A 27680-nucleotide genomic window follows, 5' to 3' on the forward strand; every position below is an offset into this window, starting at 1 on the left:
CACAAACCGTTTATTTCATCAACTGTAGCGGCCAGCTTTTGTCAGTCGAGCTTTGTGATTGGTCAGACACATCCAGGCTCCTCCCCTCTGCCGCCACAGCCCGGTGGAGTCATCGGACACCCTCACAGCGGCAAGTTTTTGGGCAAGTTATCAAGCAAAGGTTAGTAAGTAAACCGCCCGTTTTCTTGTAAACTCCTCGAATTTGGGGTCATGTAACATTTGTTTTGTCTTCTGTACGGTTTTGTTTCGGTCGCAGGCTCGGGAAGGCCCGAAAATGAGTCACTTTAAGGAGCGCTTCGTGACTCTGCTCCATGAGAAGAACTTTGTGACTGATCAGTTGGCAACACTGGAGCAAAAAACGGGAGTGAAGAGAGAGTATATCGCCTTGGGTATGTTAACAGCTCACGAGAATAAACGAACAGCTAGCTACACAAATGTACTTTAAAACACTGGAGGTGTTTATTAACTTTTGCTTAGGAGTTACCCCTCTCCTCCAATACTTGGCACAATATTCGTGTTAAACAAGTATGCCAACGTTAGCTTTTTAGCTGGTAAGCTGTCACTCAAACGGAAACTGGCACACAGTTGTGGTTGCAGTGTTCGTGAGTAGTAGATGTTTCATATCCTCCCTCTCTCTGTTAGCTTGCTCATTTTATTTCTCTCTCATGCAAGAATACCAAAGTTCATCCAGCTCAGGCCCTAATGCTTCACTACTGCGTTTGACCTGGTTTAAAAGTACAAACACACACACACACCTATATGTACACACACAAATCTATTTCGAAGCGTTGCTGCTGAATGAACTGCTTCTAATATTTGAGATCCACCACCAGCTGATCTCAGGGGTATTTTTATCATGTCCTGAAATATCCAGGGTCAGAAATGGAGGGAGATTCTAGGGTGACTGGTTATACAGCTGCAAACAGATCCACTCCTTTATTGCAAACAGCGCCCCATACTCCTTAGCAGTTTTGTTTTGACGCTACTTTGTAGTCAGTTTGTACAGTTAAAGTCAATAAATGTCAGACACCTCAGGCAAGGTTGTGCTTAGGATGCCACTCAGCTACAGGAAACACCAGGGTGACCTACATTCAAACTCACTGTCTTTACTCTCAATTGATCAAAAACGGTTGTCTGTTCATGGCAGAACAATGGCATGCCTTCAGGATAACCAATTTCAAGGTCGCAAAGGAGGAGAATCTTTAGTACTGTATGTGAAGTGCGTTGTTTGAATACTACATACTAAAACCTGAATACAGGCAAAGATAAGAAGTTCTAACAAACAGTACTCCAACATAAGTAAAAATACAAAGATGACTTTAAAAAAGTACATTTGGTGACTAATGTTGATAATTGAAGGTTTAAAAATCTCTATCACCAATATTTCATCAGCAGATTTATTTTTATGTAACAAATACTACATATTTTGGGAAGGATCCTTCAAAAGAACTATGGCTTTTATATATGTGTATACACAAAACAAAACATGTCATACTTTTTCATTAATGTAAAAAAAAAAAAAAAATTAGACGCAACATTTCAGATCTATACACACGTGTAGCATAGAAAAGCCAAACATTGCAATCAAATGAGATATTAAGCACAAGCTTTTTTTGTAGACTTTTTTGGGTTTTACTGGAAGTGGTTAAGCATTAAACACGTGGCAGTAAGCCTTAGTAAGAACCATGTTGGGCATGCCTGCTGTTGTTGTATGGGCTTATATTTTCATATATATATATATACATATATGTGTGTGTGTGTGCAAAAAGCCAGTAGTATAAGTAAGGCGATTTTGTACTCAACTTGATGTTGAACACCGTCTATCTCAAGTACTTCAGAATGATTCCAGTTACACAGTTGCTCTCAAAAGATTGATAAAACAACCGCTTGCACAGACAGTTGCTGTCAGTCAGTCTTTCTGTTTTAGATCTACATGCAAGTACATCCATGTTTTGTTTTGTTTTCCCACACCCTCCAGCAGACTGAATTGCAAAACAAATACTCTGGACTGTATGTAAACACTTCTACCTGTCTCTACCCTATAATTAATTAATAGAACCGTACAGAGCAGCCAAATTATACCATGCCCTGTCCTGTTTGCAGAAATATCTGCTTAGCATCTGGCCAATTTGTAAGTGCCGTTATAATGCTTACTTGATATTACGTCCACATTTTGGGGTAAAAATGTGTTGTACACTGAAAAACACTTGAGTACAATAAATTCTTTTCTGATTGCTCACTTTAATGTACTGGACTTCACTTTGATCTGAGCTAGTTCAAGAACCAAGCTTTGCAACTGTGTGCTGTTTAGCTGAGAGACATCTCAAGTTCATGCTGACTCCTGCAACACTCTGAAGTGTGAATACTAATGTGCTGACTGGAGTAGAGATGCCTCAAGTCAGCTGTGTGCAGCCAGTTGACTGGGTGTTAGTAGTTGTGCATAAACGTCACATTTTTAAAGTCAACTTCCACCCCTCACCCACTGTACTCATAACAATGGGTCTTTGTCATCATTTGAAATTAAGTCAAACTGGATTTTTAGCTGACCTTCAAAAATTATGTAAAAAAGACTTTTGAGTCATTCATCACAAGATCACACATCTATGTAATGACTTCTGTGCACATTTTCAGTTGTTCCACAACAAAGATGTTAATGAATATAGATACACAATCATGGTCTAAGAGAAATCCATGAGTTTCTTTGTCCTATTATTTACTGCTATAATAAAAATCAAACAGTTGTGGTTTCATTATTTATCCAGTTTCTTAACTACTACATTTCAGGGTTATGAAGTAATGACTCTATGTAAGCTGTCAAAATCTAGTGGGGAAAAAAAGCATTTTCTTTATTGATGGCACATTGGTTTGAAAATTACCATATGCTGTTAGTGCTTTGTGCTGCAGCTGGTGTGTTTATTTACACTGGCCATTGTCTGTAACCTAGCCTGGGGTCTTCGCTGTCAACCGGTTCTTCCAGTTTGGTCTTCATTAGGGAGAGAGAGAGAGACAGGGCGTGAGCTGGATAGGCTGGGATCAGCACAGATATTTGTATATGAGCTGTGACAAACAAATGAGATGTAAAGAGCAGGCAATGGTTACAACAGGATCATATGCTTTTAGTGCTTTTGATAATGTATGACCTTTTATATTAGCTGAATTTAAATGAACAGTTGAGTTTTGCATAAATTTTAATAGTATATTGAAGTACTGACATCTACAGTACCTTGGAGATTACACAATATTTGTTTTTGTTCTGTTTTACATCAACTCGCAACGGAGTCACCTTAGTTACATTTTATACTGACTCTCTGTGTGTTAATCAACTCTGCATTGCTGGAAACTCCACCTGCCTCTGAAAGCTACCACCCGTTCATCCCCGCAGAGATCCGTAGCAGGGATATAGTATTATTAATGTATTTAGTAAGCAGTAACTGGGCTACAAGCAGTGTCCCAATATTCCTCGTTTGTTTTCTTGACAATTTTGTGGTAGCAAATATTTTTATGATTAAAAATATTGCAAGTGCACATATAAATATGTTACAGGGATGAGAGGTGACCCCACTTGGCTTGTTTTTTCAGGTTTACATGAATAGAGTTCCTACGAAATTTTGATAAGATGTTATTTAAAACTCAGTGTTAAAAAAGCTGAAGAAATATTATTGGGAAAATCTTGAGTATGTGACAGAAATTGGTAGGTAAACCTTTGCATGCTAAACTGTAGTGTGTATCTGCTGTTTGTTAATTGAATTCAAAGTTACCAGTTGGCAGTTCTGCAGTATTTCTGGTTTTTCAGTTACATGTTTATTATCTTTATTCATGGCTATATCATGCCTTAATGCTGTGTTCTAGACCATATTATATTATCCATATACCGTATTTACTTTTTAGCATGGCAGAGAGTAATTTCGTGCCAGTCAATAAATAAGGAACTTGAGTCATTTCCACTCAAAGTCAGTCTGTTTCCTTAGACACAAAGTATACACACTGAATTGGGAAGTCATGTTTTTAAGATAGTGATTGAATTGTAGTTTCACATACTACACACTATCATAAACATATTATTTTAAGTTGCATAAAACCTGTGGTGTTGTGGAGTCTATCATGCCTGAGGTGTGTAGGCTTGAAGTTTATACTTTCATGTGGCTTAATGAGCTTTGAAATGTATTTTAAAAAAAATCCACTCTTGTTTTGGCTGCATTAATATCAGTGTTTGGTGTGTGTTCAGTGCTCCTCCTGATCCTGGTACTGTGTTTTCCTCATATCCTGCTGTGAGACACACAGTAATGTAGCTTGACATTAGAAGTGTTTGTAAAGTAACTGGATAACCTCACACTCCCCTCCCTGTCGCGCCGTCTGCTCTCAGCTCACTGCCGCCTCTCGTGTTTCTCTCTCTGCAGGATTCCTGAGTTTTGTTGCGATATATCTTCTGTTTGGATATGGAGCCTCACTACTCTGCAACCTGATTGGATTTGTCTATCCAGCATATTTCTCGTATGTATGACATCTGTTCAAAAAAATGTCCACTCTAATATATGAACACTTCTTTTAGAATCCAAAGTTCAATGTCAGCCCAACCCAAGACTGCTATTACTAATACTAATTATGGCTTTTTCAAGGTAGTCAGTCTGATAATACCAGTTTATATCTGTGTTACTGATGTGTTTTAGTGGCATGCTGCATTGTTAATCATTAAATATCCTTGATAAGACTAGTGCTTTACCTGCCGTTACATGAAAAAAAGAACATGACAAAAGTCTATTTTGCCTCTTGTATTTAACAGACTTTTAGAGATTGCTGACCATTTCCTATTCTTTCAGTGTTATTATGAAAAGTGTTACACCCCAGCCCAGGGAAAACTGGCGTGCAACATAAGAAAAAGAAAAATAAGGAGAAATGCCCCCACACTCCCTGCTCTCAAGGAAAAATGGCTTCTCACGCCTACTAAGCTGCTGCAGTGAGAAAAAGTATCGACAACTATTTACATCTATATACGACAACTATTTACAACACGGGGGAGATCGCGACCTTGACAAACTGAAACACAGGGCTTAAATTTTTATTTAGAAAAGCATTTGATTAATTTCTTCTTATGCTGTTTTTATAGTTTTATTGTTTTACATTGTTTTATTTACTGTTATATTTTTATATTCCCATTTTCTGTGTCGTAAAGCACTTTGTGATTTTTATCTGTGAAAAGCGCTATATAAATAAATTTTACTTACTTACTTTTTACTTAAATACATAGAGGGAGCAATCAGGGAATGGACAACAGGAGGGAAACACAGCTGGGGCAAATCAGAACTGACGAGACAAGGAAGCGTAAACTGAACACACTGAGATAAGACAGACCTTCAAAGTAAAACAGGAAACACATAACAGTCACGCCTACAACAAAACACTGACAACATCGAATCGTAACATTTCCCCCCACCCAAAAATCAAACATTTAAACCCCAAATGAAATGTTTGATTCATGACCAGCGCATAAGGCACCGGTTGCTGTTCTGCAGGCGACGCTGATGGCTGGGTTAGATTAAATCAGTGTAAACATGCATTGCTTGCATGCTTGTGTCTATGTTGAAGCATGTATGGGGCATTGTAATTTCTTTACTTCTTACTGGCTGTAAAATTAGGTTTTTCTATCTGATTTTCTTTCCTACAGGATTGTTTCTTTGTGTAACTGAAGCTCAATAAGACAATAATGCGGGAAAAGAAAAAGCTTTACTAAAAAAGGCTACATTGGAAAATAGGTTTGTCTAACTTTGCTAAAGAATTTATTTTTACATAGAAGAATTTTGGTGTGGGATGATACGGTGGGCAGTAACTCATTCAGTGTACATATTGGCATAAATTCTGATATTCATACTGTTGACCAACTTTCAGCTTACCAAATCACATCATGCATGTCCCCATGAGACCACCTGTACTACAGCCACAAATGTTTGTAGAAACTAACAGAGCTGCATGTAAGAACGTAAATGTCTGATGGAGTTCACTCACATGTGCTGTACCAATGTACCTGCACATGTGATGTGACAATAAAAGTGATTTGATTTGATTTGATTTGAGTTAAACAGTCTTTATCAGCTCTCTAATACAAAGTGATGTGCAGTGATTTGCACTGATGGGAGAGAAGCACAGATAATAGTTGAATTTGTGGTTTTCAAGTGGTCATCGTATGTACCTTCTGCTTCTGGCAGCATTCTGGACTAAATGAAGCTGCTTCCAGTAGTGAATTCATCTCCAGCTCTGTGTTTGGGAAAGGGCAACTTGAGACAGTGTCTCTAAATGTTTTGGGGTTTTTTCCCCTATAGTTCATGTAGCTTTGCAGAATATTGACCCTCTCCTTTCATGAATTTCTTGTTGTACAGTGCTGCTAATTGTCACATTCGCATAATATCATCTTATCAGGTTTAGAGTTTAGACTTTTAATGTTAATGTACCATGGATGTCATGACCTCATCAGTCTCTTGTTCTCCTCTCCATTCAGTATTAAGGCCATCGAGAGCAATATTAAGGAGGATGACACACAGTGGCTCACCTACTGGGTTGTTTACGGACTCTTCAGCGTTGTTGAGTTCTTCTCTGACATCTTCCTCTTCTGGTTCCCCTTTTACTATGCTGGCAAGGTAGGCTGACATTTTAATATGGTTTTTGTGGTTATATTGGACATTATCACTGTATGCAGCTGACACTGGCCCAAGTCTGCTCACACTGTCATGCCATAGATAGTCATACTGTCTTGAATTACATAAGGGCAGATGGCTTTTCTTTTACAGTAGCCAACACCACCCTCTTGTGGATATTTTGTGTAACTGCTAAATAAAGACTGCACTATGCAGAAATGCTTTTACCAAAAAAAATAATAACAATAATAATATGACATCATGGAAACAAAAAGCCACCATACTGATGAAACACTGTGGTCTTATTGTTATGACGATTTTGGCTCACCTTCATTAAAACACTATGTTTATATTGAAAACCTTAATCCCAGTATACATTTGTTGATTGAACTTCAATCAACAAATGTATAACCCTTCATTATCATTTCATTATATTATATTCATAAAATGTATAGCTCTCCCTTTTATTATAACAGAAAATTTGCTCTTTTTACAGTGTTTGTTCCTCATATGGTGTATGGCTCCAGTAACGTGGAACGGCTCCGAAATCCTGTACAAGCGCGTGATCAGACCATTTTTTCTGAAACACCAGGCCACCATGGAGAGTATGGTCAGCGATCTGAGTGCCAAGGCTAAGAACATAACTGAGACCGTCACAAAGGAGGGTGAGCCCTTCACAGTGTACATGCAAGTACAGCCACGTTTATACTCTGCATGTATCGCAGCAACACATTAATACACCAGACAAACTTGTGCATGACCACACAGTTTCACACTGTCAGAATATATCCTCATATACAGCAGTCTTATATTTTTCATGTATTTTCTATAAAATATTATTGGTTTTTTTTTTTCTGTTCTGTTTTGTCCTTCCCTGTATTTTTCATCAGCTGTTAACCGGGCCCTCAACCACGAAAAGGACCAGTAAGAAACATGGGAAAGCTGAGTGACAGGAAATATGTGATTTCACTATTGGATTGTCCTACTCCTCCTTCTATGACACTCTGGTGACTGGTTTCCATCCTCTCTTCACATCATGGAAGTGTCACACTTCTAAAATAAATAAAGCCGTTTTTACTTCTACATCAGTTTACTCCTGTTGGTACTGCTAAGGCAATCGGTGAAACTGTGACCTGTTTTGTGAGCTTTTCCTTTTGTTTGTTTTAGTGTGACAAAATATGTTAACATAAAAGAAAAATACAGTTTTATACCTTCAAGTACTCTGTGGGCATGTCGGCAGTGTTGTCTAACTGAGCCACTAGTGACAGAAAACCAAGGTTGAATAACAGTATAGTTATAAAAGCAGGTTACCCTAAGATGTGTTCTTTTTTTCTCTTTTTTTTTAAATTCACAATCAAAACTGGAACACTTGGGTCATTGATGTCTTCTTGCTTTTACAAGCTTTATTTTTGTTTGTGCAAAGCAGAATTTAAAGCTTGTTATGAAGGTTCTCAGTCTTTAACTTGACTTCTATGTTTTTTGATGTCTTAATTTATCACCTTGTAATGATGAAGCAATAAAACTGGACCCCTGCGTCTTGTCTTTACTATCTGTTTCTTTGAGAATCCCTTTTCCAATCACTTCACATAGTGCCAAATGGGATTTTATTTGTTCTGGATTGCAACATTCACGCAACAGTGAATTTTATTTTATTTATTTTTTTTAGCAGAGGTAGTGAATCGAGGAAATTGTGCCACTGGATCTGTACCCAGTGAGGATTTTGGTCTTTACAGCAGTATATATCTTTTTTTAATATAGAATTTTATCTGTAGTAATTTTAAAACTGGCGTATACCTACCTAAGATTTACACATGTTTACCAGTTTCTCATTTGTGTATAATAACTTATAGTGTAATTTCAGATCAGAGGTCACATAAAATGTTATTTAATGTTTTTATTTTAGGGTTTGTTGCAGGGAAAATACCACTGTCACAGTCTTTTTATTACTTGATCTTTTGACCTGTCCCCTGTAGTACATTTACCAGCTTTCAGATAGCCAAACCACCCATGCAATAATTTGTGTTTTCCTTTTTATTCACGCTTGAGGAGCTCTGAATGGGAGTTCCTTTGTGATTGTGCGCTGGATATAATTCTTTGGAAATGGTGGATGGAGCCAGTGCGGTGGCCACACTCCACCTCAGGGAGAAAGGAAGGAACCCATCTGGAAATGGCTCCTGTGAAGATGTGCCTGTTGGGTGTTTTGTTGTTGTGTAGTCCCTCAGCCGATGGGTTATTGATTTAACAGAAATGGGACCCAGACACCGGTTATTGCACTTTGTTGCTGTGTGGTTTGAGAAAAGGCTTTTTATTGAGTGTGAGGGCTGTAATGGCTTAGGACAGTGGAAGAAGAGCTAAACGGAAGGAGACAAAGCATGTGTTGTACATTCACGAATCTTTCTCAACCACCTTTGTGTTTTCGCAAAAAAATCATAAATGTGAATTATTTGTCACGTAGCTCCACTAGAAGGTTAAAGCTTTCGCTTACTGCTATACTAACTTACTCCTGTTTGCATTGCTGCATACAGGTAGAAAGTACTAATGAAAATGTGCCATAAATGTCAACATCTTCACACACTTGTAGGCAGGTCTGATTGTTTTGAAGTCTTGTTTTAGTTTTTTGGTTTGGTCTTGTCTTCTGTTTAAACCACCTCCTCCTCCCTGGTGTTTTCCTCATTATCTCCTCTCCCCAATCGATGCTGCTTGAAAGAACCACGCACGTATGGATCTGCTTCTCCCCGCTCTCCCAAAGCATCTGTAGTTCCCCTTCTTACCGACAGAGGGGGACAAAGACAAGACCTTGCAGATGGAGTTGGTGAGTCATACAGCGAGACCGTCACGTACAGACACCACAGCTCAAAACAAGGCTTGGTCTGACTTGGCCTTGGACCTATATTACCGTGAAGTAGATGCTTATTCACACTTAGCTGTGATGTTACCTGACACTGTCAAGCGGATATTGACATGGGTTGATGATTTAGTTAGACTTACTGTTATATCGATGCGTGTTTGTCATCACGTCATTCATTTTTCCATTCTCCACGCTCTGGTTAGCTTTGTATTATACACACCAGTCTACTGCATTCATACGTTCACGGCGCTCTCCACGGTGCTGAAACACAAAGGGGTCTCTGTCCGTGGTGCTGAAACGGCATCGAACGCAGGATTTTCTTTTTCATTAAAATCTTTCTGTGTCACTTTAAATATATTTGATTCCATTACAGCTAGCTCTATAACATCACTGACTTAATATGCCAGCTTCACATACCTTTGCTCTAAGTGATACAGGACTGATTTGGATGTAATCTTTGCATAGCTTATGTTAAATGTTAGCTTATGTTAAGGATTCTTTGTGTCGATGCCAGCCGAATATTAAATGAAAACCCTGGCCTAATAAATCCAACGAGTTTGACATTTTTCATCTTGCAATTTCCATCTCAGGACTTCAGCAGTCTGCAGTTTTTCATTTATGCGGCCCCAAGTCAACGGGAAATGCCACAAGTCTGCCATGGCCCTGGGGATGTCTGAAGGCTACAATATATTTGTCTCTGGCTGAGACGTTTTGAAAGAAATGGGGCCCTTGTTGGTTTATATTTTTGACCATAAATTGCATTTCACCCATTAACTTAAATATGATTTGTTGCTTAGTGGTCACCAATGAGTCTATTGGTGACCACTCCAGCTATTAAAAATATATTATATGCATTGATCCATATGTATCTCTATGCAGTGATATATTCTTTATTCATATATTTCAGTGCAATTTCTTTCCATTTTGGGGGGCAGGTGGTTGATTACATTTAATCAGATTCCCACACATCCAGCCTTCACAGAATATTTTTAAGAGGAAGACGTTTTAAAATAACTTATTTTGCTGGCATCCAACCACTAGGAAGTGTATGAACCGAAAGAAAATCAAGTGTGGATAGAAAAGGGAGAGAGCATAGCACCTCCCACGTCCTATGTGCGAGAAAGAGAGAGGGAGAGACTGACAGAGAAAGAAATAGAGAGAGGGAGAGAGAGAGTCTGCTGTGGTGGTGTTGGGAATCGGACGACATGAGCTCTACATGAAACGAGTAAAATGCTCTAAGACGCTTTCGGCGTTTGTCTTTCATCCTTCCGAACCAAGGACGAGCCAGAAGCGGAGCCGTTCTTCACGATCAGGTATCGAGATGCTCCTCAGCCTCCACATCTTACATAGAGATCAGATGTTGGTATTCAGTGGCGTAACCGCGGTCCTTCTGGCTGGCTGGCTGTTATGCGCACACGATTCCTGCTGCTCACGGCCAACCCGGGACAGCAAATCTCACTTTCTGCATCCATCTCGCCGCTGTTGTATCACAAGTTACATTTCTGCTCGCTAACCTCGGTCGTGTCAGTTGCAAACTACTGCCTGTATCCTCGTACAGCCATATTGGCAGTAAGCAGGAGAGGGAGATGGAGAGGGAGGGCAAATATATGAAGGTATTGGGGTTGTCATATTGCTTTGAGGAGTAAGGGAGGGGAGAGGGTTGGGAGGAGGGGGCTCGCTGCGACTGCGAAATGATGGCAGCACTGCGAGATGGCGATCCTCCGGTATTTATGAATGAACCACGCAGAGTAGGGTGGTCTGTAATGGCGTTGCGCACAAATCTGCGGAACCACGGCAAGCCCTCTCCCGCCACCGCTTCCTGACTACAATCGAGGCGGAGAATGCACGTCAACATTAATGCACATACACTAATGACGCCAGCGTGACGAATAAAGCTCGATTTTTGTGGCAAATGCTACAGTTAATCCTCCATCTGCATTTGTGCTCCCCCCTGGATCTGTGATCTTAGTTGTGGGTTTCAAGACTGGAAAGGAGATCCACCGTGAAATGTAAAGGAGCTGTGAATCATTTAGGTCCCCCGTGCGCCGGCGCGTGTGTGCGTGCTCGCACGCATATATGTGAACTTCCTGTATGAGTTTAACACTGCCAGTCATGATTGTATATGTGTGTGTGAGAGAGAGGGAGAGCAGAGATGTATGGCAGTAAATCCTGTGAGTAAGCTTTAAAGTGTGTGGTTGAGAGTAGTTAGAGATGCAGACTGCATTAAAGCATTGGAGGAAAAGTGGACATGTAGGGGGAGTGTCCTGCCTGTCTGCCTGCCTGTCTGTCTCTCTTGAATGGCCACGGTTCAGTTGCATAAGAACATGTCTCTCTGCTGAAACAGGACAAAGAAGTGATTCAGTGGTAACAAGCAAAACCAAAGCGAGTTTATGAAGGTGATGATGTTTGAGATGAGTATGGGAGTGGATACTCAGTGGTGATGATGATGATGATGATAAAGGACCAGTAAAAACACAAGTCTAATGTGAAAAAAAATCCATAAAAACCTAAAAGATCCAGAAACAACTGGATGACAGGAAGGTTGTTAGCTGATAAAATCTGAGTAAAGAAAGTTTATTCAGAAAAAAAAAACCCCTCTCTACTACTATTGTGTAATGTTTCATCCATGGACTGGAGCCTGTGTGTGGTTGCTGTGTGCTGGATGACTGCCATTTGTCAGTGAATGAAACAGTGAGAATTTGAACTAGTTTTTCAGAAAGCATATGTATGCTCAGTGAACAGTTTACAGCTAATTAAAAGATCAATTATGAATCATTTTAGGCATCTTTTTCATCACATTTGAACCCTTCTGTGGTGTCTTAAATTTACCATTTTATGAAATGGTCATTACATGAAACTAGAAAAAATCTATAAAATATAACATTTGAAGCTTCATTGAGAAATCAGCAAGCGCCATATTATGAAAGAAAACGTGGCAGCAGAGGCTTTATCTTCACCTGCTCATTTATAGTCTGTCTGTTGCTTTGACAGCACAAGTCTGGTCAAATGCACCATCCCCGCTGAGTACCTCTGAACTATATATGGCATAGTATCTTCTTTAATATTGGAAAAGATCAATGCTAAAGCATTTTAGCTCTTCTGAAAGCATAAGCTCAGCTAAAAGATTTATATTGTCTTACTTATTAATATCATTAAGCAGAACTGCCTGAGTCTTGTGAATAACTAATCATGGCCCAGAATAGCTGCCATGGTCATTTAAGCACACTGCAACCTGTAGTATAACCAATATTTTGATTACACTTTTTTCTCACATATCAGCCTTTCAATGCCATCCATCTTCAACGCTCCTAAAAAGACATATATTTTTCTACAATTTGAGGTTTTAGATGAGGAAAAGTTAAAGGTCAGTTTCTTATAATCTCAACTGCGTCATGTCAGCATGACAAGCAGTCTGGACTGGAAAGCCTGTGTTGTTTCCTCCTTTAACCATCTGCGTTGTTATCAAACCTGGATCAGCTACTTATAAAAAAGAGAAAGAAAAGGGGGAAAAAACTATGTTCGGTTGATCTTGCCAGTAGAAACCATGGAGCCAATCCAAAACTACCAACCCTGTCACCATCTGTCACTGCAGGCAGGATTCTGCAGCACACTCCACCAGTCTGCAGTTAGTGCTTCAGTCAGGTCAGGGCCTTTACTGTGTCTAAAAATAGTCTTTCTTGAAAAAAATAAACCTGTGCACATTATGGCAGCTTTGAAAACGAGCTTAAGTGTTTTGTCACAGAGTCAGAATCTCAGTTTCTTTATTTTTTCCTCGGCTGAATTGCTGTGCGATTAGCCAGGTGCCTGTGTGTCTCCCAGATTGCCAGGCTGATGTATTAACAGGGTTTTACAAAGAGGCCAGACGGAGCAATCCATGGGTTCCCCCGGTCACACTAATACTCAGCGCAAGTAAACACTCAAAGACTAATTACACAGAAATGTGTGTAAAAGTGCTGCATAGCAACAGCATGATTAAGATTACAAATGCTGGTTACAGCTCAGGAATGAATCACCCTGAGAGGGAAACATTTTCCTCTTAAATTCTTTTTAAAAGTGCACATTTAGATATATTAAGGAGAAAGTGCAGGTAGAGGGGTGTTTATGTTAATCACAACCATTACCAAATCAGTCATAGTAGTATGGCAGCTTAAATGAATGCTTATCATCTCTCAAAATGCAAAGCTCTTTGGCTTATGTGTGAGGCTATCGCCATAAAACTGCTATGTGCAATAATCCAGACATTGTAAGTGTATATGTGTTTTCTTAAAACTTCTGAAAAAATGTTTTTCATTATTTGTATTTTAAATGTTTCTGTGAAATCTAGGGTTATTTTAATGATTTCTTCTAATGATATTCTGACTTTGGATAGTTAAAGTAGTCATGTTGGTCGGTAATAAAGCATCTGAGCATTTTTATTTCCTTTCCTACTCACTCAGAACAGGTCTGTACAGTGCACCCCACCTTGATGAACTTATGCCAAGGTGAGAAATTTGGGTGCTCTGATGAGTCCTTTTTGAACTACACACAGGCAGACCTTTACAGTTTTGTGGCTGAGCTGATGTTCCCGTGGCTCTATGTTAGTGTCAGTTCACACTGAATCAAAGAGATGCTCCGGGGATATCAGAGGGCCTCAGGGTACGTGTAGTCTTATACAGAGACTGCTGGTAACTTAAGTCCTGGGAATTGGGTCAATGCAGAGCTGGCCACAAGCACAGAGGAGGTTAAGCTCAATGATTAGCTACTAAGCCAAGACCACAGGGCGTTCAATCTCTTGGACAGTGTAGCACACACGCTCCATGCACGAACGGTGCCGTCTGCCCAGTCACAGTATAGACTGACAGGGGTGATACCTGTAGTCATACATAAATCATTTACATTGAGTCTAAACTGAACTTTATCAATTACCATCTGTATCATTTGTGATACATGAGTTTTTGTGAGTTTTTTTCCCCCCTGAAAAATATGCATAAATTGCACAATAATTTTATAAGCAATAAATTACACAAAGTGCCAAATGTAAGGACATCAACACAAATTAAAATCCACATATATGTCAGACAGTTCAATAACTGTTCAATAACTTGGTTTTGTTTTGGGGGGGGGGGGGGGGGGGGGTCAAACAGAAATTTTTGGCAATTATTTCATGGTTCAGGCATTACGGGGTTAAAACAAATTTTCACTTGGACAGTAAAAGTTTTTTACAACCACATACTTTCATACGGGGAACTACTTACTTGCTTTCCTGACAAGAACTAGATAGGAACATTAATGCCAAACTTAGAAGTGTCCATTGAATATAAAACTGGAGCCAGGAGGCAGTTCATTTAAAACAAAGCCTACAAGCAGAGAAAACTGCAAGCCTGGCTTTTGCCGGAGGTCACAAAATTTACTATGTTTGCGTAAATTGCACAAAAACTACGTAAGCCTTTTTTTCTTGGCTTGGCCGAATAACTCTCCAAACTTAGATGGAGTCAGGCTAACTGTCTTCTCTCATTTTCAGTCTTTGTGCTGAGCAAACTGGCTTCTGGCTGTAGCTTACCCTGAGAAAGGTATTGTTATTTTCATCTAACTCTCAACAGCTAATATCAGAATTCTCCAACCTAGTCTCCTAACTTCAAAAATGCACCGTCATCTAACTAAAGTGGCCTTTTTTCATCCAACAGAATCAGAAGAATCAGTGTTTGGATTCACTGGAAGGACAGTAGCTGTATCAGGGGATAATAATCCAGAAAGTAAATAGAGAAAACTGCATATTCTTAATTCTGTGCAAAGCACCACACATAATATTTTAACTTCTATGGATGCCCTGTCTGTGCGTCATCATACTCCAACAGACGCACACACGGACAGTAAAGGTGACAAAAATATGCAGCTTCGTCAGTCTCTTTTTAGGAAACTTATGGAGATGAGTTTTCACATTCAAGAGCTGTAAATGAAATCCAACAGAGACTCTAAGATAAACACATTCTGCAGGCTTTCCATGTGTGTGTTTTAGCAGGTGTGAGTGTGGCGAAGCAGAAGCGGCGACGGCATGCCTGAATGTGTGAGACTGAATCAAAATTTATAAATCGAACCTCTACTGTCTGCTCAAACCTAATGAAAACACCCGTGTCTAAAAATTGCCTCGCCAAGAGCACAGATTACATCCCGTGGCAAAACGCACACATACATACACACTTTTGAAAAGACCTGAGCTGATGTGTGCACCGAGAACAGGGAATCTTCTGCTTCACTGCACAGAGGCAGACACACATGACGCACACACGCATTCATACAGCAACTGACAGGCTGAGAGCTTAAGAAACTTTGTGTAGGTTTCACTGTGGCCAGAAAAAGACAAAATATTTCAGGCTGATAATCTGTTGATCCTGTAAAACACTCATTGCCAAATAGCGGTGTATTCTCAGCATTCCACTATGCACAGCCTGATTAAAATCCTTTCTCTACAAGATACCATGGGACCGCTTTGTGGGTGTCTATTTAATCACGCTCTTGATCTGTTGAATGGCATTGTGTTTGATGTTGGTTAATGCGCTTCCTTTGTGCCGCTGCATAAGTGGCTCTCTTGAGGGAAATTATGTGCATATTTTTGTTAAAGGTGACATTTCCTTGCTCGCTCTGTGAAATAAACGAGTGGAGAAGGCTGCGTTGCAGCTATTTTCTGGCGGAGAAGAGCAGAGGCCTCCTTGGTCTGTGCCAAATGCTATCTGCTAATGGAGTTTGGCTGCACTGATGCAGATGCATTTATAGTATACCATTAATTCATTAAAGAACTGCAGTCCTCTCATTTCAAATAAAACCAGAGAAGAGGATGGGGGAAAGGAGAGAGACTACTTGCGTTTGGGAAGAGTGTCATAAATCTCAAAAGCCTGGTATCAAGGACAAATGGTGAAGGAGCGGAAGTACAGTATGTGTGCCACTGTGAGGTTGCACCTGTGTGTGTAGTTATAGTTGCTGACAGAGGGAGGGAGAGAGATAATTATAGCTCAGGTGAAAAGTGGGGGAGGTTTTGATGAGCAGGATCTTTGTCACAGAGCTAAAATCCACATCCAAAGAAACCAAACAGACACCAACCGCGGCAGGACAACAGACTGACGGGGCCCACAGAGACTGGGCCCCATCGATTAAAACCGGAGCGGCTTTAGTTTATTGATCAAACACCATGGAGACCTGGGGAGTGACAGATCAGCAAGAGGAAGTTTAGGTAGCAGCTCAAAGAAAGGCTAAAGTTGCGGATAAGTAAAGAGAATATTTAAGAGTTTATCAGAGCATGCATGTATCAGATGCACTGATATATCAGCTTCAAATCAAAGACATCATACCTGTCTGTGTGGCTTTGTCTAGATAGGTGGCTGAGTGTGGATCTTTGTGGATTTTTGTGATGGTGTTTGCTGCAGTATTTCATTAAAACTATATCTGGTTTATTACCAGAAACTAGTAACTTGGGTCCTATTTTTGCAGCAGTCACCATATTTTCTCCCTGTAATAATAATACTATACTCTTCACATTGCTGAGCTCTAGAAACACTGCTGCACTAACCAAACTGTATACTTTGATTATCATTCCACAGTTTGCAGATGACTCCTTGGTTCTGTATTTAAATGGCATTTCCGACGCACTGTGAGATTAGCTCTATGTAACGTGTTTGAGTTAAACCGTTGGCTTGTTTCTGGGGTGTTTTCTGTTTCGGGCCTCTTGGAGGCAGCAAAACAAAATGAAAACAAAGCAAAGTCAAATGCAAGTCAAATATTTACACTGTTTTTGTTTTGGTCTCTACCAGCTCCAGAGGGAAATATCAGATTCCCCCAGGAGCTAAATGCTCCACTGTGTTCACCAGATAGGTGCGAACATTGTCAGTCTGCCATTTGGTGCCTGCTGCCACCACATACTGCACAGATTAGAGCAGGAAGCCAGACTGTACTGCAACACTCATGCCAGTTTTACATAATGAGTTAAAAGATAGATGAAGATGCTAAAATGCTTTGCAGATCTGAGATGGACTGCAGAGTTGTGTGTTGTATAAACAGCCATTTTAACCACCAGTAGGAGAAATATAAACTGTAGCAGCTTTAAAGACGGCAGCATTGTCTCAAGAATTAACTGTAATAAACAATTAATCCTCTCTAGATGCCAAATTACATCCAAGAAGGCCAAAATAAATTCACTTAGAAATTGGCTTTTTAAACTATGTTGAGGCATCATTCCTGCTTAGGTGTGTGTCTGTAATTAAGCAGGTTAAGCAAAAATCACTGTGCAGCTTTGACAGCTACATGGCAATTTTTAAAGTGTTACCTTTTTTTCATCACTGACTGCCTCATTAAAGCTAAGAGTAAGGCACTGTAGATGACTATTGTTTCTGGCAATTTTACAGCAGCGCCTTGTAGTTATGTTGCACTTAAGAGTTGTAAAGGTTAACATGACCCTCACTGCACATGTTTTCATTACCGCAGCCACGGTCTGAAAGAGAAATACGACAGACTTGAAGTCCCAAGAGGTTAAACTTCAGTCATGCATCCCTCTATCTAAAAAATGCAGTTTCAAGTTTATCACCCTTCTGAAGTATCAAGAGAGCCATTAGGGAAGATTTTCTGCTTCTTCCAGACCCGAGTAAAACAGTAGCCACAGGCTCACCTGAAAATTAAACTGTGGTGGTGTTCTCAGCAAGCTATGAAGCAGTCTTATACATCACACATGCTTACAGCTGAGAGACGGTCTATAAAATTCAAGAGGCACTCCCCAAATCCTCATTTATTTCAAACTCGTGGACTGATATTATCTAGAACCCAGCAAAGCAATTACAGGCACCCTGCCATCAATAGTGGGTTCCTGCAGTGCAAGCATGACAGAAATCCACTTATTCCATATGGTATTGATGTCGATTTACTGTTTTCATTATGACTGCAGCTTAGAGAGCAGCATGATCACAGCTGATAGAATATCTTATTACGGAACATTAAAGCACGTTTAGCACCAAAGCGGATAAATAATGCAACAGATACGATGTGCAATCATGTGCAGACAGCGCAAGCTCTCACAAAGATAGCAGTAGATTCTGTGCGAGGACATTGTTTAGATGCATATGCATGAGCTGCAGCAGGTAATGTTAGGAGTGATTAATTGTAGAGTCTTTCACAGCGCTGTGCTGCTGCTGTCTACAAACTGGGCTTTTTCAGTTAGTTGTGTTCATTTGCATGTTATCTTTATTACCTGATATATATAATCTGATATCACACAGTGTGGATTTAGCATTTTTAGTTTGATGACCGAGGATGAAATCTGCTGTGAATTATGCAATGCAACACTTTCTTTAAAGCCCTGAGCTTTGTGTTGTTTTGTAAAGCAAACACTAAACCTGGACTCTTTTCAAATTTTTAATACCAATAAAACAACCTAACAAGCACTGGCCACTTGCAGCAGCAAAGCTGCAAATGTAACACTGACAGGTGTAACGCTGAAGCCAGTTTGGCGTGAATCAGTATGCCTTTGTGATGTGTTTAGCCAACTGGTGAATTCAAATCCAATAGTCCATCTATTTTCTCAAATAGATTTCTGTGTTTACCCTTCACACACAACTGGTTTTCATCTTTTTACTTTTAATTCAATTCACTTGTATTTGTACAGCACCAAATCACAACAACAGTTGCCTCGAGCTGCTTAATTTGTAAGGTAGGTAGACCCTACGATGGCTTTAGTTGCTCTGACTCACTCTGTTTGGATCCATATTAGTGGTAGGCACAGTGATCGGTGTTAGCCATGCGCAGTGTTTTGTTCTTTGAGGCTTCTATGTTGGCTTGATGATTAATTAGAAAATGCGGGATTGTTTTTGGGGCTGAAACTGAAGAACCGTGACTATGCGAAGGGTATTGATTAGGGAAATGTCTGCATGAGGTGAAACACTTGGATCATTACCAAACTCATCTTTTCTAATTTGTATTCTGGCTCATAGTCAGACCACGAAAGATGGAGTGTTTTAAAACCCACTGGCCTGAGGTTAAGTTCTGCCAGCATATACTCCTCTTGTTCTGTTTCATTAAACAAAAGCTCCAGATTTTCTCTTAGAATCTTATCTTCTCATGTTCCCTTTCCTAATCTCATAGGTGTAAGACTATCTTAAACCCGAGGGGACAGAATGCCAGAACAGAGCAACGACTATCGTGTGGTGGTGTTCGGTGCTGGGGGAGTGGGGAAGAGCTCCCTGGTTCTGCGCTTTGTGAAAGGCACATTCAGGGACACCTACATCCCCACGGTGGAGGACACCTATCGCCAGGTGATCAGCTGTGACAAGAGCGTGTGCACCCTCCAGATCACAGACACAACAGGCAGTCACCAGTTCCCTGCCATGCAGCGCCTTTCCATCTCTAAAGGCCACGCCTTCATCCTGGTCTACTCGATCACAAGCAGACAGTCCCTGGAGGAGCTCAAACCCATTTACCAACAGGTGAGGAGTGTTTGTGTGTCTTTGGATGGCTGAGCTTGTTTAATCGCGCTGGGCTTTTATACTGAAACGTTTTTCTGCATTGTACTAAATATAAAGAGCAAAAGTAATGATGCTGTCTGGGGTAATCTGTATTGCATTAGTTCCTCAACTTTGTCACTGGTGATGTCTAAACCACAAATGCTTTCATTTGTAATGATGTATTCTCTTTGGGTGCTAAAACTACAAGCAAAATCAAATCCATTTGCTTGCCTTTGCAGGTCCTGGCTATAAAGGGCAATGTTGAGGCTATCCCAATCATGCTTGTGGGAAATAAAAGTGATGAGACCCAGCGAGAGGTGGAAACCAAGGACGGAGAGGCCCAGGCCAACCAGTGGAAGTGCGCCTTCATGGAGACATCAGCTAAGACCAACCACAACGTAACCGAGCTCTTTCAAGAGCTGCTAAACCTGGACAAGAAGAGGAACATGAGCCTCAACATCGACGGCAAGCGCTCTGGGAAGCAATCCCGTGCCGAGAGACTGAAGGGCAAATGCAGCGTGATGTAAAATCCAAGAGAGGAAAGGAAAGGGAGGTGGAGGTGGAGGTGAGAGAGGGAGATGAAATACGGAGAAGTAAAGAAGGAGGACGCCAGACACCAAACGCATCATACAGAGCAACAAGGTTTTTGACGGCAGCGGGGTTCTCATCATCGACACGCTCCTCACAAACACAACTTACATACAGGAAACGTTTCAGTTCGGAGCATAAATCCATGCACATCCTTAACGGGGAAACAGGTGAGTGGGATTGAGATGACAAGTAGTGCGTGACACAGATGAATACAGAAATGGCAGGGGTGTGGACTTTGTATCCTCCAAGTGTCACAAAAACCTGGATGGAGCACTCTTCGAGAACTTGGGTGAGAGTACTGACCACGAAGACCAGAAGTCCATAAAAACGCAAGAGGTTTCTGATCAGTGCAAAATCTTAGATATCTTCTCTCACTTCTGCACCTCCCTGCTCAGCTCACACTTCACCCTTCTCATCTTTTTCATACCCTCTATTATATTGACTGTAGAGAAATGTAATGTACAAGTAAGCGAGTTCCAAAGCTCACTCATCTGGTAGAGACCCTGTTGTAAGTGACTGAGGTGTCTATCATGCTAGTACAAAGAGGACTCAAAAGTTTGACACTGCTAGCATGAAGCATCACAGCAAAAAAACAGATCACCCAGCCACACCCCAAGGACTTTGATGTATATAAATATGGGATATTTAGATATATTCCATCCAGTCTGCACATCCTCAGCCCCAACTAGTATATGATGTTGACTCAAGTTTGATGCTCTGAAGCTCAATTTTCAATTGCCATCGTCATATAAAAACACTTCTTTGCGTTTATCCCCCAAATGCTTATGGTAAAAGGTCATCTATGAACCCTCGAAATGTCCTCATCTGATGTGGAGAAACATCCAGCGGCAGGGGCTTCACGCATGCCATTGATACGACGCAACAATCCTTTTAAGACTCTCATCAAGTGTAGAATAACTCTGGCTGAAAGGAAGCTGGACTCTCATTGAAACATGAAACAGAAATACGAGTCTGCCTTGCCTACGAGGTTAATACACTTAGATAATCATTGCCAAGCTGGTAAGATGAAAGAGAACTTTTGGTTCTGAGAATGTCAGTTTGCTTTGGCACTTTTCATGTGAGAGTTTCTCTTTTTGCCTTTTTTTTTCTAGTTTTCTTTATGATGCTCTTATAAAGTTACATTTAAACACATCTCCTTTAACAAAAAGCACACAGGGGAGAAAAGGCGGAGGGTGGATCTTTAAAGCTCCATGCAGATTGTCCAGTGCACCCTGATGCATCTCCGTACACTCATCACCTGTAACTCCAGGCATCAGGAAACAGAATGGGTCACAGAGATGTGCAGACACAACACGCACATGATGCATCCATGCAAAAAGAAAAGAAACACACACACATTTAGCTCTCTGATAGTCAATCTGAGTAACATCGTTGACTGAGTACATGAAGAAGAACAGGGCTCACTCAGCCTAAATGCCCTCACATTGCACTTTATATCACCATACACAATTTTATTTGCCATGTTTCCACCTACATGTGTATTAATAATTATCTCTGTTGTGCTGTATGTCCAAAGTACATATATATATATATTTAATATATATACCCCTTTTTTTCATGTAGGACCTCTAAAATTGTACACAGTGTATACAGAGCAGCCAAAAGCACAATACTTTTTTCCAACATATCTAATTCTATTTTTTTGTTTGTTCTTTTATTGTATTTGTGTGCAGTTTCCATCCTTAGCTTTCATTCAACAGTCCTGAACATGGATTGCATAGGTAGCATGGTCACAGGTAGCTCTCTGTCTTGATGTATGGCGCTTTATTTTGTCTGGTTCTTGGCACAATGAGGTTGTGGTTCTGCTGAACAACAGGGTATCGTGATGTGACCGGTTAGCTGTGGACACAAAGAGCGTAAACGTTATGTAACATCAACCCCCACACCACCCCCACAGGATCACAGGTTGTGGGACAACGATGAGGGGTCAGATTATTTGTCTGCTTTTCTCCATCTCTCAGGCGGTTTTGACAACAATTAGCGTGGCGGATAATCTGCTCCTGTACTGTTAAACCCAAAGACACAGATGATAACCCCTTTTAACTGTGTGTTCATTTCTCAAGAAAAAAGGAAGAAAAAAGAGAATAAGCACAGCAACTAGTCTCGTCTGTCTCCTTCTCTGTCTTTATGTGTGCAGCAGGATCAACAACTGGGCACTTTAGGGTAACATTTTACTTGAAGACTTGCTTATTAATCAGCGACGCCTCATTCATAAGCACCGTGTAAAATGTCCTACCTTTATCATTCATGCCCACAAACCACTATAAAATGATTTCAGACGTGTAGATAAGCAGATGGAAATTCAGCGAAATGTTCACAAGAGCTTTAAGTAAGATGTTACCCATGTAAAGAAATACTGTACCCACTGTCTTTCTGGGAAATGTTGTTACAGTAGAAGGTTTGGTGTTGCTATGTACTGTAATATACGGCTTAATAACGATACTCATGATCTATTGTATTTGACGCATCCACTCTTCAGATCTATCAATCAGATAGCACTAGCAAAATGTGAATATGTAACTAAAAGTTCCACTCCAGGCTGTAATTTTGTTTTTCTGTTTATTTTGAAAGCTGAATGAATCTGTTGTTATTACTGTGTTGTACTTTGCACTAATGTGAGGTCCTGTTAAACCCAAACATTTATATTGTAAACATACCCTTTACTTGTTAGATGCCAGGGATGCTCACTTGTACTCTCTTATTTTCTTTTTTGAAAATCTGTTTAAATTCCAAAAACAAGATGTGTAAAACAGATATATAAGTTGTATTTTAATCACTTTCTTTTCTTTCTTTTTTTTATTAATTCATTTATTTTTAACCTGCTCTATATAGATAGAGTGCAATCTACGGGTTGTGGCCATTTGACGAGCTAAAATTTGAAAAAGAAAACCTTAAAAATCGCCTGCAATGATTTTCAGACCGAGTTCTTTTCTGGTCTGACGCAAAGCCACCGGCAGTGGTGCACACGCTGCATAGATATCAGCTTGACACGTCTGGTTGCCAGATTGTGTGCGCATGTTTGTGCAAGCTGCTGTTCTGCTGACGTTAACAGGAGACTGTCATTGTTCATGTTCCTGCATGGAATATGATACAACAGGGAAGGAAAAACAACAATGAGGCAGCGTGAGAGAGCACTATGGACAACAGGGGCCTGTGCTATTAATAGACATAGAGCAAATATATGAAGTTCAACTGCACTAGCCGTGGCCTGTATAAGAATCGTTCGAGCTTTCATGTGGGAGCCGTTGAAAGAAGACGTTGTGCTTGTGGAGTGTGTGAGCTATTGAGTTTGTGGATTGTGTGAGTTAAGTGCTCGCAAGAATCAGGACAGACACTTCTGCCCCTGTCCCTCCATGGCGTGTCTCATCTCATTTATCCATGAACCATATTCCCTGTTCTGTGTGTTTAACCGGGAGTGCATTCATGTATATGCACATTCATCCACCTTATTTATATATATTGTTTTCACGTTAATTCACTCCGGCCTGCACGGGTGTGTATGTGCGCGTGCTTGTGTTGTTGCTGCTGTTGTACAATCTCATGAAGTGTCTGTCAGATGTTTGCAGCTTTCCCGTGGAGAGTGCCTACACATTCTGCATGAGTCATCCTGCACAACACACACCCCCTATACGCACACACACTAGTATATAAATCAGGCATGGAGCTGAAATAGAATGACTGCATGCCCTCGGTTGCACACACACACATACACACATATTACATTCACACAGGCCTTGTCAGTGAAACATCATTTGCTCTCTGGCTGTTTTCCGCTGTTGTACCTCTGTTAGCGTTACTTCTGCATAAATCCGCATAAATTGTGAGCCGTTTTCATATTCATTCTGTGTGTTTTTGCTTGATGTTTGCACTTACTGAAAACCAACCCTCCTCGCATCTGATTGTAGATAGCTGTAAATATTGTTCAAAGGTTTCAGAGAAGCGAAGGGAGAGCGTGCAGATAAAGGATGCCGTGGTGGGAGCGCGCAGTCTCCTGCGCATTCTTTGTATAGTCAAAACCTCCAATCAGAAGTAGGACAGTTAAAGTTTTCTTCATGTGAAAGCTTTACGTTGGGCTTTTTTTTTTTTTTGTATGCTGTAGCAAGAGAAGCACTGGCTTTAAAGGAGGAACTCTATGGAGACCAGCTATGTTAAAGGTGACTAAATGATAAGTTATAAAATGAATAATCATACGAATGGATGCAGAAAGATGTAATTGAACCATGAAATTGTGGAACTTGGTGGATATTTTAAATTTAGAATAATTTTTGCAATTCCACACTCTTCTTTAATTAAAAAATGCTGCAGGTATTTTCATTAAAATGTTGCTTGTACGATGATATTTTCATGGTTAAATTACACATTTAGTCTTAATATTGTTGGTATGATCACTTATTTTATGACATCAAATACACTTATTGCCTAGTAACAGCTATAGTTTGGGCCTCCATAGATAACTACATTGGTGGCACAGATTGTTGTGTAGGATCAGGTAAAGTTTACTTGAGTTGTTTGCCACCAGTGAGGTCACAGGGTACTTTCTGTTCATCTTGCTGAGGAGTCTCATACAATAAAGGGAGTGGGGTTCGGATTTGTTCTTCTGTGGCTGCAAGGGAAACCTCAGACCATGTGAAGCTTAGAGAACGAGCACTAAGTTAAACCTTTATACTCAAGAAAAGCTGTGGTTTTCTGACACACCAGGCTTTTTGTTACCAGCGAGGGGCAGGTTGTGCTCCTGTCCAGCAGGGCTTCATGCCACAGGAGCTAAAGGAAATCGGTACCGGAGGATCAAAATACAAAAGAACTCCCACTCTTCCTGCCAATCACTCAGGCTCACCCCTTTACATTTCATCTGATCGCCTCAGATCCTAATGAGCAGTATACGGCGGGGAATTTAGCCTAGACTTTGTGGGTAACGTAGTTTGGTACTATCGAGACGCTCTGGCCCTTCATTCCTGCATGGTCCCTATTGGTGTTCCAGCCAGCATGAGAACAAGGACACAAACTGTGAATCATCTTTGTATTTTTTAAATAAATTCCTCTGCAACATTTATGGCTTTGGTTTTGTAAATGGGTTATTTCTTTTAAGCTCTCATTGTTTTTGTAAATGATTTTTCTTTGGTTCTTCTTTTTTTCGTTGGGATTTTTTCATTTGACTAATTATAATGTATAGATATTTATTCTAGCAATAGTCTTCCTATTAAAATATACTGTGCTGATGCATCCTCTGAATAACTGAAACTAACATATATAAATATATATATATATATAAATATATATATATACATAGAGAGAGTGTGAGAGAGAGAGCGAGAGAGGTGATAATAATAATCAAATCTGCAAAATGATTTTCTTAATAAAAATATGAACTGAGGAGTGTTTCGTGTCATTTTTTTAAACATTCTCACCTTTTGCTTGCCGTTTGTATCCATGCAGTGATGTGGATCTTAGAAAATCAGTGATATTATGGTCAGCCACTTCAGTCCAAAGCCTTAGGGAAATCACGCAGGATAAATACACATAAGGGGCAACAGGGTAACAAGGAGCAGGTGGACATACAAAAGGGAGGGGAAAGAGCAAAGACAGGAAGTAAAAACTTGGCAGAGAAAAAATAAAGCAGCCTTCAAAATAAGAGAGGAAATAACTGAAAGAATTAAAAGCATGCTGTAGAAACCCTCTGTGTAAGCATTATACGATACAGCATATTCCTTGAGGAAGCATATGTGGATATAGTTTAGGGGGGTTTACCCTGTAAAATGTACGATATTTAAAAGGGAGAACATTGTGTGCAATATTTCCATCTTATCTAACATACAAATAGAAAAACGGCTTCCATATGCCTCATTTTTCATTTAAGAGTACTAAAACACTTACTATTCAGTTACATTTACAGTAGTGGGCCAATATTTTCCCACAATCCTTTGCCATTTACAGTACATTACTGTTAAAACCTACTACAATATATTGCTGTTTGTGTTACATTGTAGATGCTAATTAAATCACAGGTTACAGTGCAGCAATCTTCTCTGCTTGTTGACTAACATTCATGTAAAAGCTCTGCTGCTGGCATGACTTTGGAAGGGGTTTATTTCTTTTCAGCGACTCTCAGTGATTCTCTTTGATAGTTCTTTTTTCTCATTTTTTAATTTTAAAATGTTACTATAATAATTTAAATTATTTTCCCAACTCGGGATCGTTGACTTCTTTCACCCATGTCGTGCTGCCATGACATGCAGACTCTTTACAGTTTATTAATTCATCACACAGAGATACTGGCTTCCCCCCTACTCTTTCTTTCATTCTCTCTTAACCCTCCAACATCTGCTCGGAGATGCTGTGCCCGGCACGGTTGCTATGGAGACAGTGTGACGTTGACGGTGGTTGTCGCATCAGTGTGGTGTGACCCTGGTGGCGGAGATGCGGCGACAGGCGGGTCTCCCATCCTGCTCCTGGGGTGGATTAAAAAACATGTCATTCCCCATGAAGGCCAGTGTGGCAACCCCTCTGCTGGGTCTTAATTAGACAATTATCGTGTCCGAATACACACATAAAAATGAAACACATGAGACACCCTGGGAAAGTCTGTGTTTCCGTTTGGGTCTAAGATTAGGCTGCAGGAGTACACGTGGCATACGACAAAAAAAGGTGTGGGTGGGTGGATGCCACCTGTCGGCCTGTGAACATCTTTAAGTGGTGACTCATGGGCTTCCACCGCGGATTTCTTAGAAAATGAAAAGTATTGCTTGAATCCAGTGTAACCTATGCTGCTTCCTCACACACAGGATGGAGAGGGAGGGAGGGAAGCACGGGGTCTGAAATGGAAGAGAGAAAAATGAAGAGGGAAGAGAGAGCCAGCAAAGGGAGAAAAGGGGGAGATGAGAAAGGTGAGGAAATGAAAGGGAAATGTATAGGCATCAGCATAATTTCACTGGTCTCTGGAAACGAGGCCAATGCGGTACTCTGTGTGAGATATAAATAGCTCTCCTGTGTTTATAATAAGCAGGAAGGAAATGGTTGCTATACAACCACTGAGACGTATATGCGCATCAAAACCAGAATATAGATCAGAATTTCCATCTCCATCAGCACCACCAGGGTTTAAATGGACTAAAACAGAGAATTTTTGTGTAAAAATGAGAT

General features: G+C 40.3%; 2 protein-coding genes across 3 annotated transcripts; both read left to right on the plus strand.

Annotated features, from left to right (window-relative positions):
* zgc:101744 (Receptor expression-enhancing protein 6-like) lies at positions 1 to 8159 on the plus strand. Of its 2 annotated transcripts, none has more exons than XM_023155593.3 (6): positions 1 to 160; positions 257 to 389; positions 4398 to 4491; positions 6491 to 6629; positions 7123 to 7313; positions 7517 to 8159. In XM_023155593.3, exons 2-6 carry the CDS (start codon positions 275 to 277, stop codon positions 7521 to 7523), a joined length of 546 nt encoding a protein of 181 aa, XP_023011361.1. In that variant the 5' UTR covers positions 1 to 160; positions 257 to 274; the 3' UTR covers positions 7524 to 8159. The 2 variants fall into 2 exon arrangements, with proteins under 2 accessions (XP_023011361.1, XP_004540303.1); XM_004540246.5 differs by having other exon boundaries at positions 7123 to 7291.
* A 2458-nt stretch (positions 8160 to 10617) lies between these two features.
* diras1b (DIRAS family, GTP-binding RAS-like 1b) lies at positions 10618 to 25914 on the plus strand. Its single transcript, XM_004540244.4, has 3 exons — positions 10618 to 10787; positions 19573 to 19913; positions 20171 to 25914. Exons 2-3 carry the CDS (start codon positions 19605 to 19607, stop codon positions 20456 to 20458), a joined length of 597 nt encoding a protein of 198 aa, XP_004540301.1. The 5' UTR covers positions 10618 to 10787; positions 19573 to 19604; the 3' UTR covers positions 20459 to 25914.
* The last annotated feature ends 1766 nt before the right edge of the window (positions 25915 to 27680 follow it).

This window comes from Maylandia zebra, linkage group LG19 (genome assembly GCF_041146795.1).
Source record: "Maylandia zebra isolate NMK-2024a linkage group LG19, Mzebra_GT3a, whole genome shotgun sequence".
NCBI lineage: Eukaryota > Metazoa > Chordata > Actinopteri > Cichliformes > Cichlidae > Maylandia > Maylandia zebra.

Excerpts from the sequence above, each read along its gene's own strand:
- zgc:101744 (XM_004540246.5), top strand. The coding sequence starts at position 275 with ATGAGTCACTTTAAGGAGCGCTTCGTGACTCTGCTCCATGAGAAGAAC. Across the intron at positions 4,492-6,490 it reads GTCTATCCAGCATATTTCTC|TATTAAGGCCATCGAGAGCA; the intron begins GTATGTATGACA and ends CTCTCCATTCAG. Across the intron at positions 6,630-7,122 it reads CCTTTTACTATGCTGGCAAG|TGTTTGTTCCTCATATGGTG; the intron begins GTAGGCTGACAT and ends CTCTTTTTACAG.
- diras1b (XM_004540244.4), top strand. The coding sequence starts at position 19,605 with ATGCCAGAACAGAGCAACGACTATCGTGTGGTGGTGTTCGGTGCTGGG. Across the intron at positions 19,914-20,170 it reads TCAAACCCATTTACCAACAG|GTCCTGGCTATAAAGGGCAA; the intron begins GTGAGGAGTGTT and ends TTGCCTTTGCAG.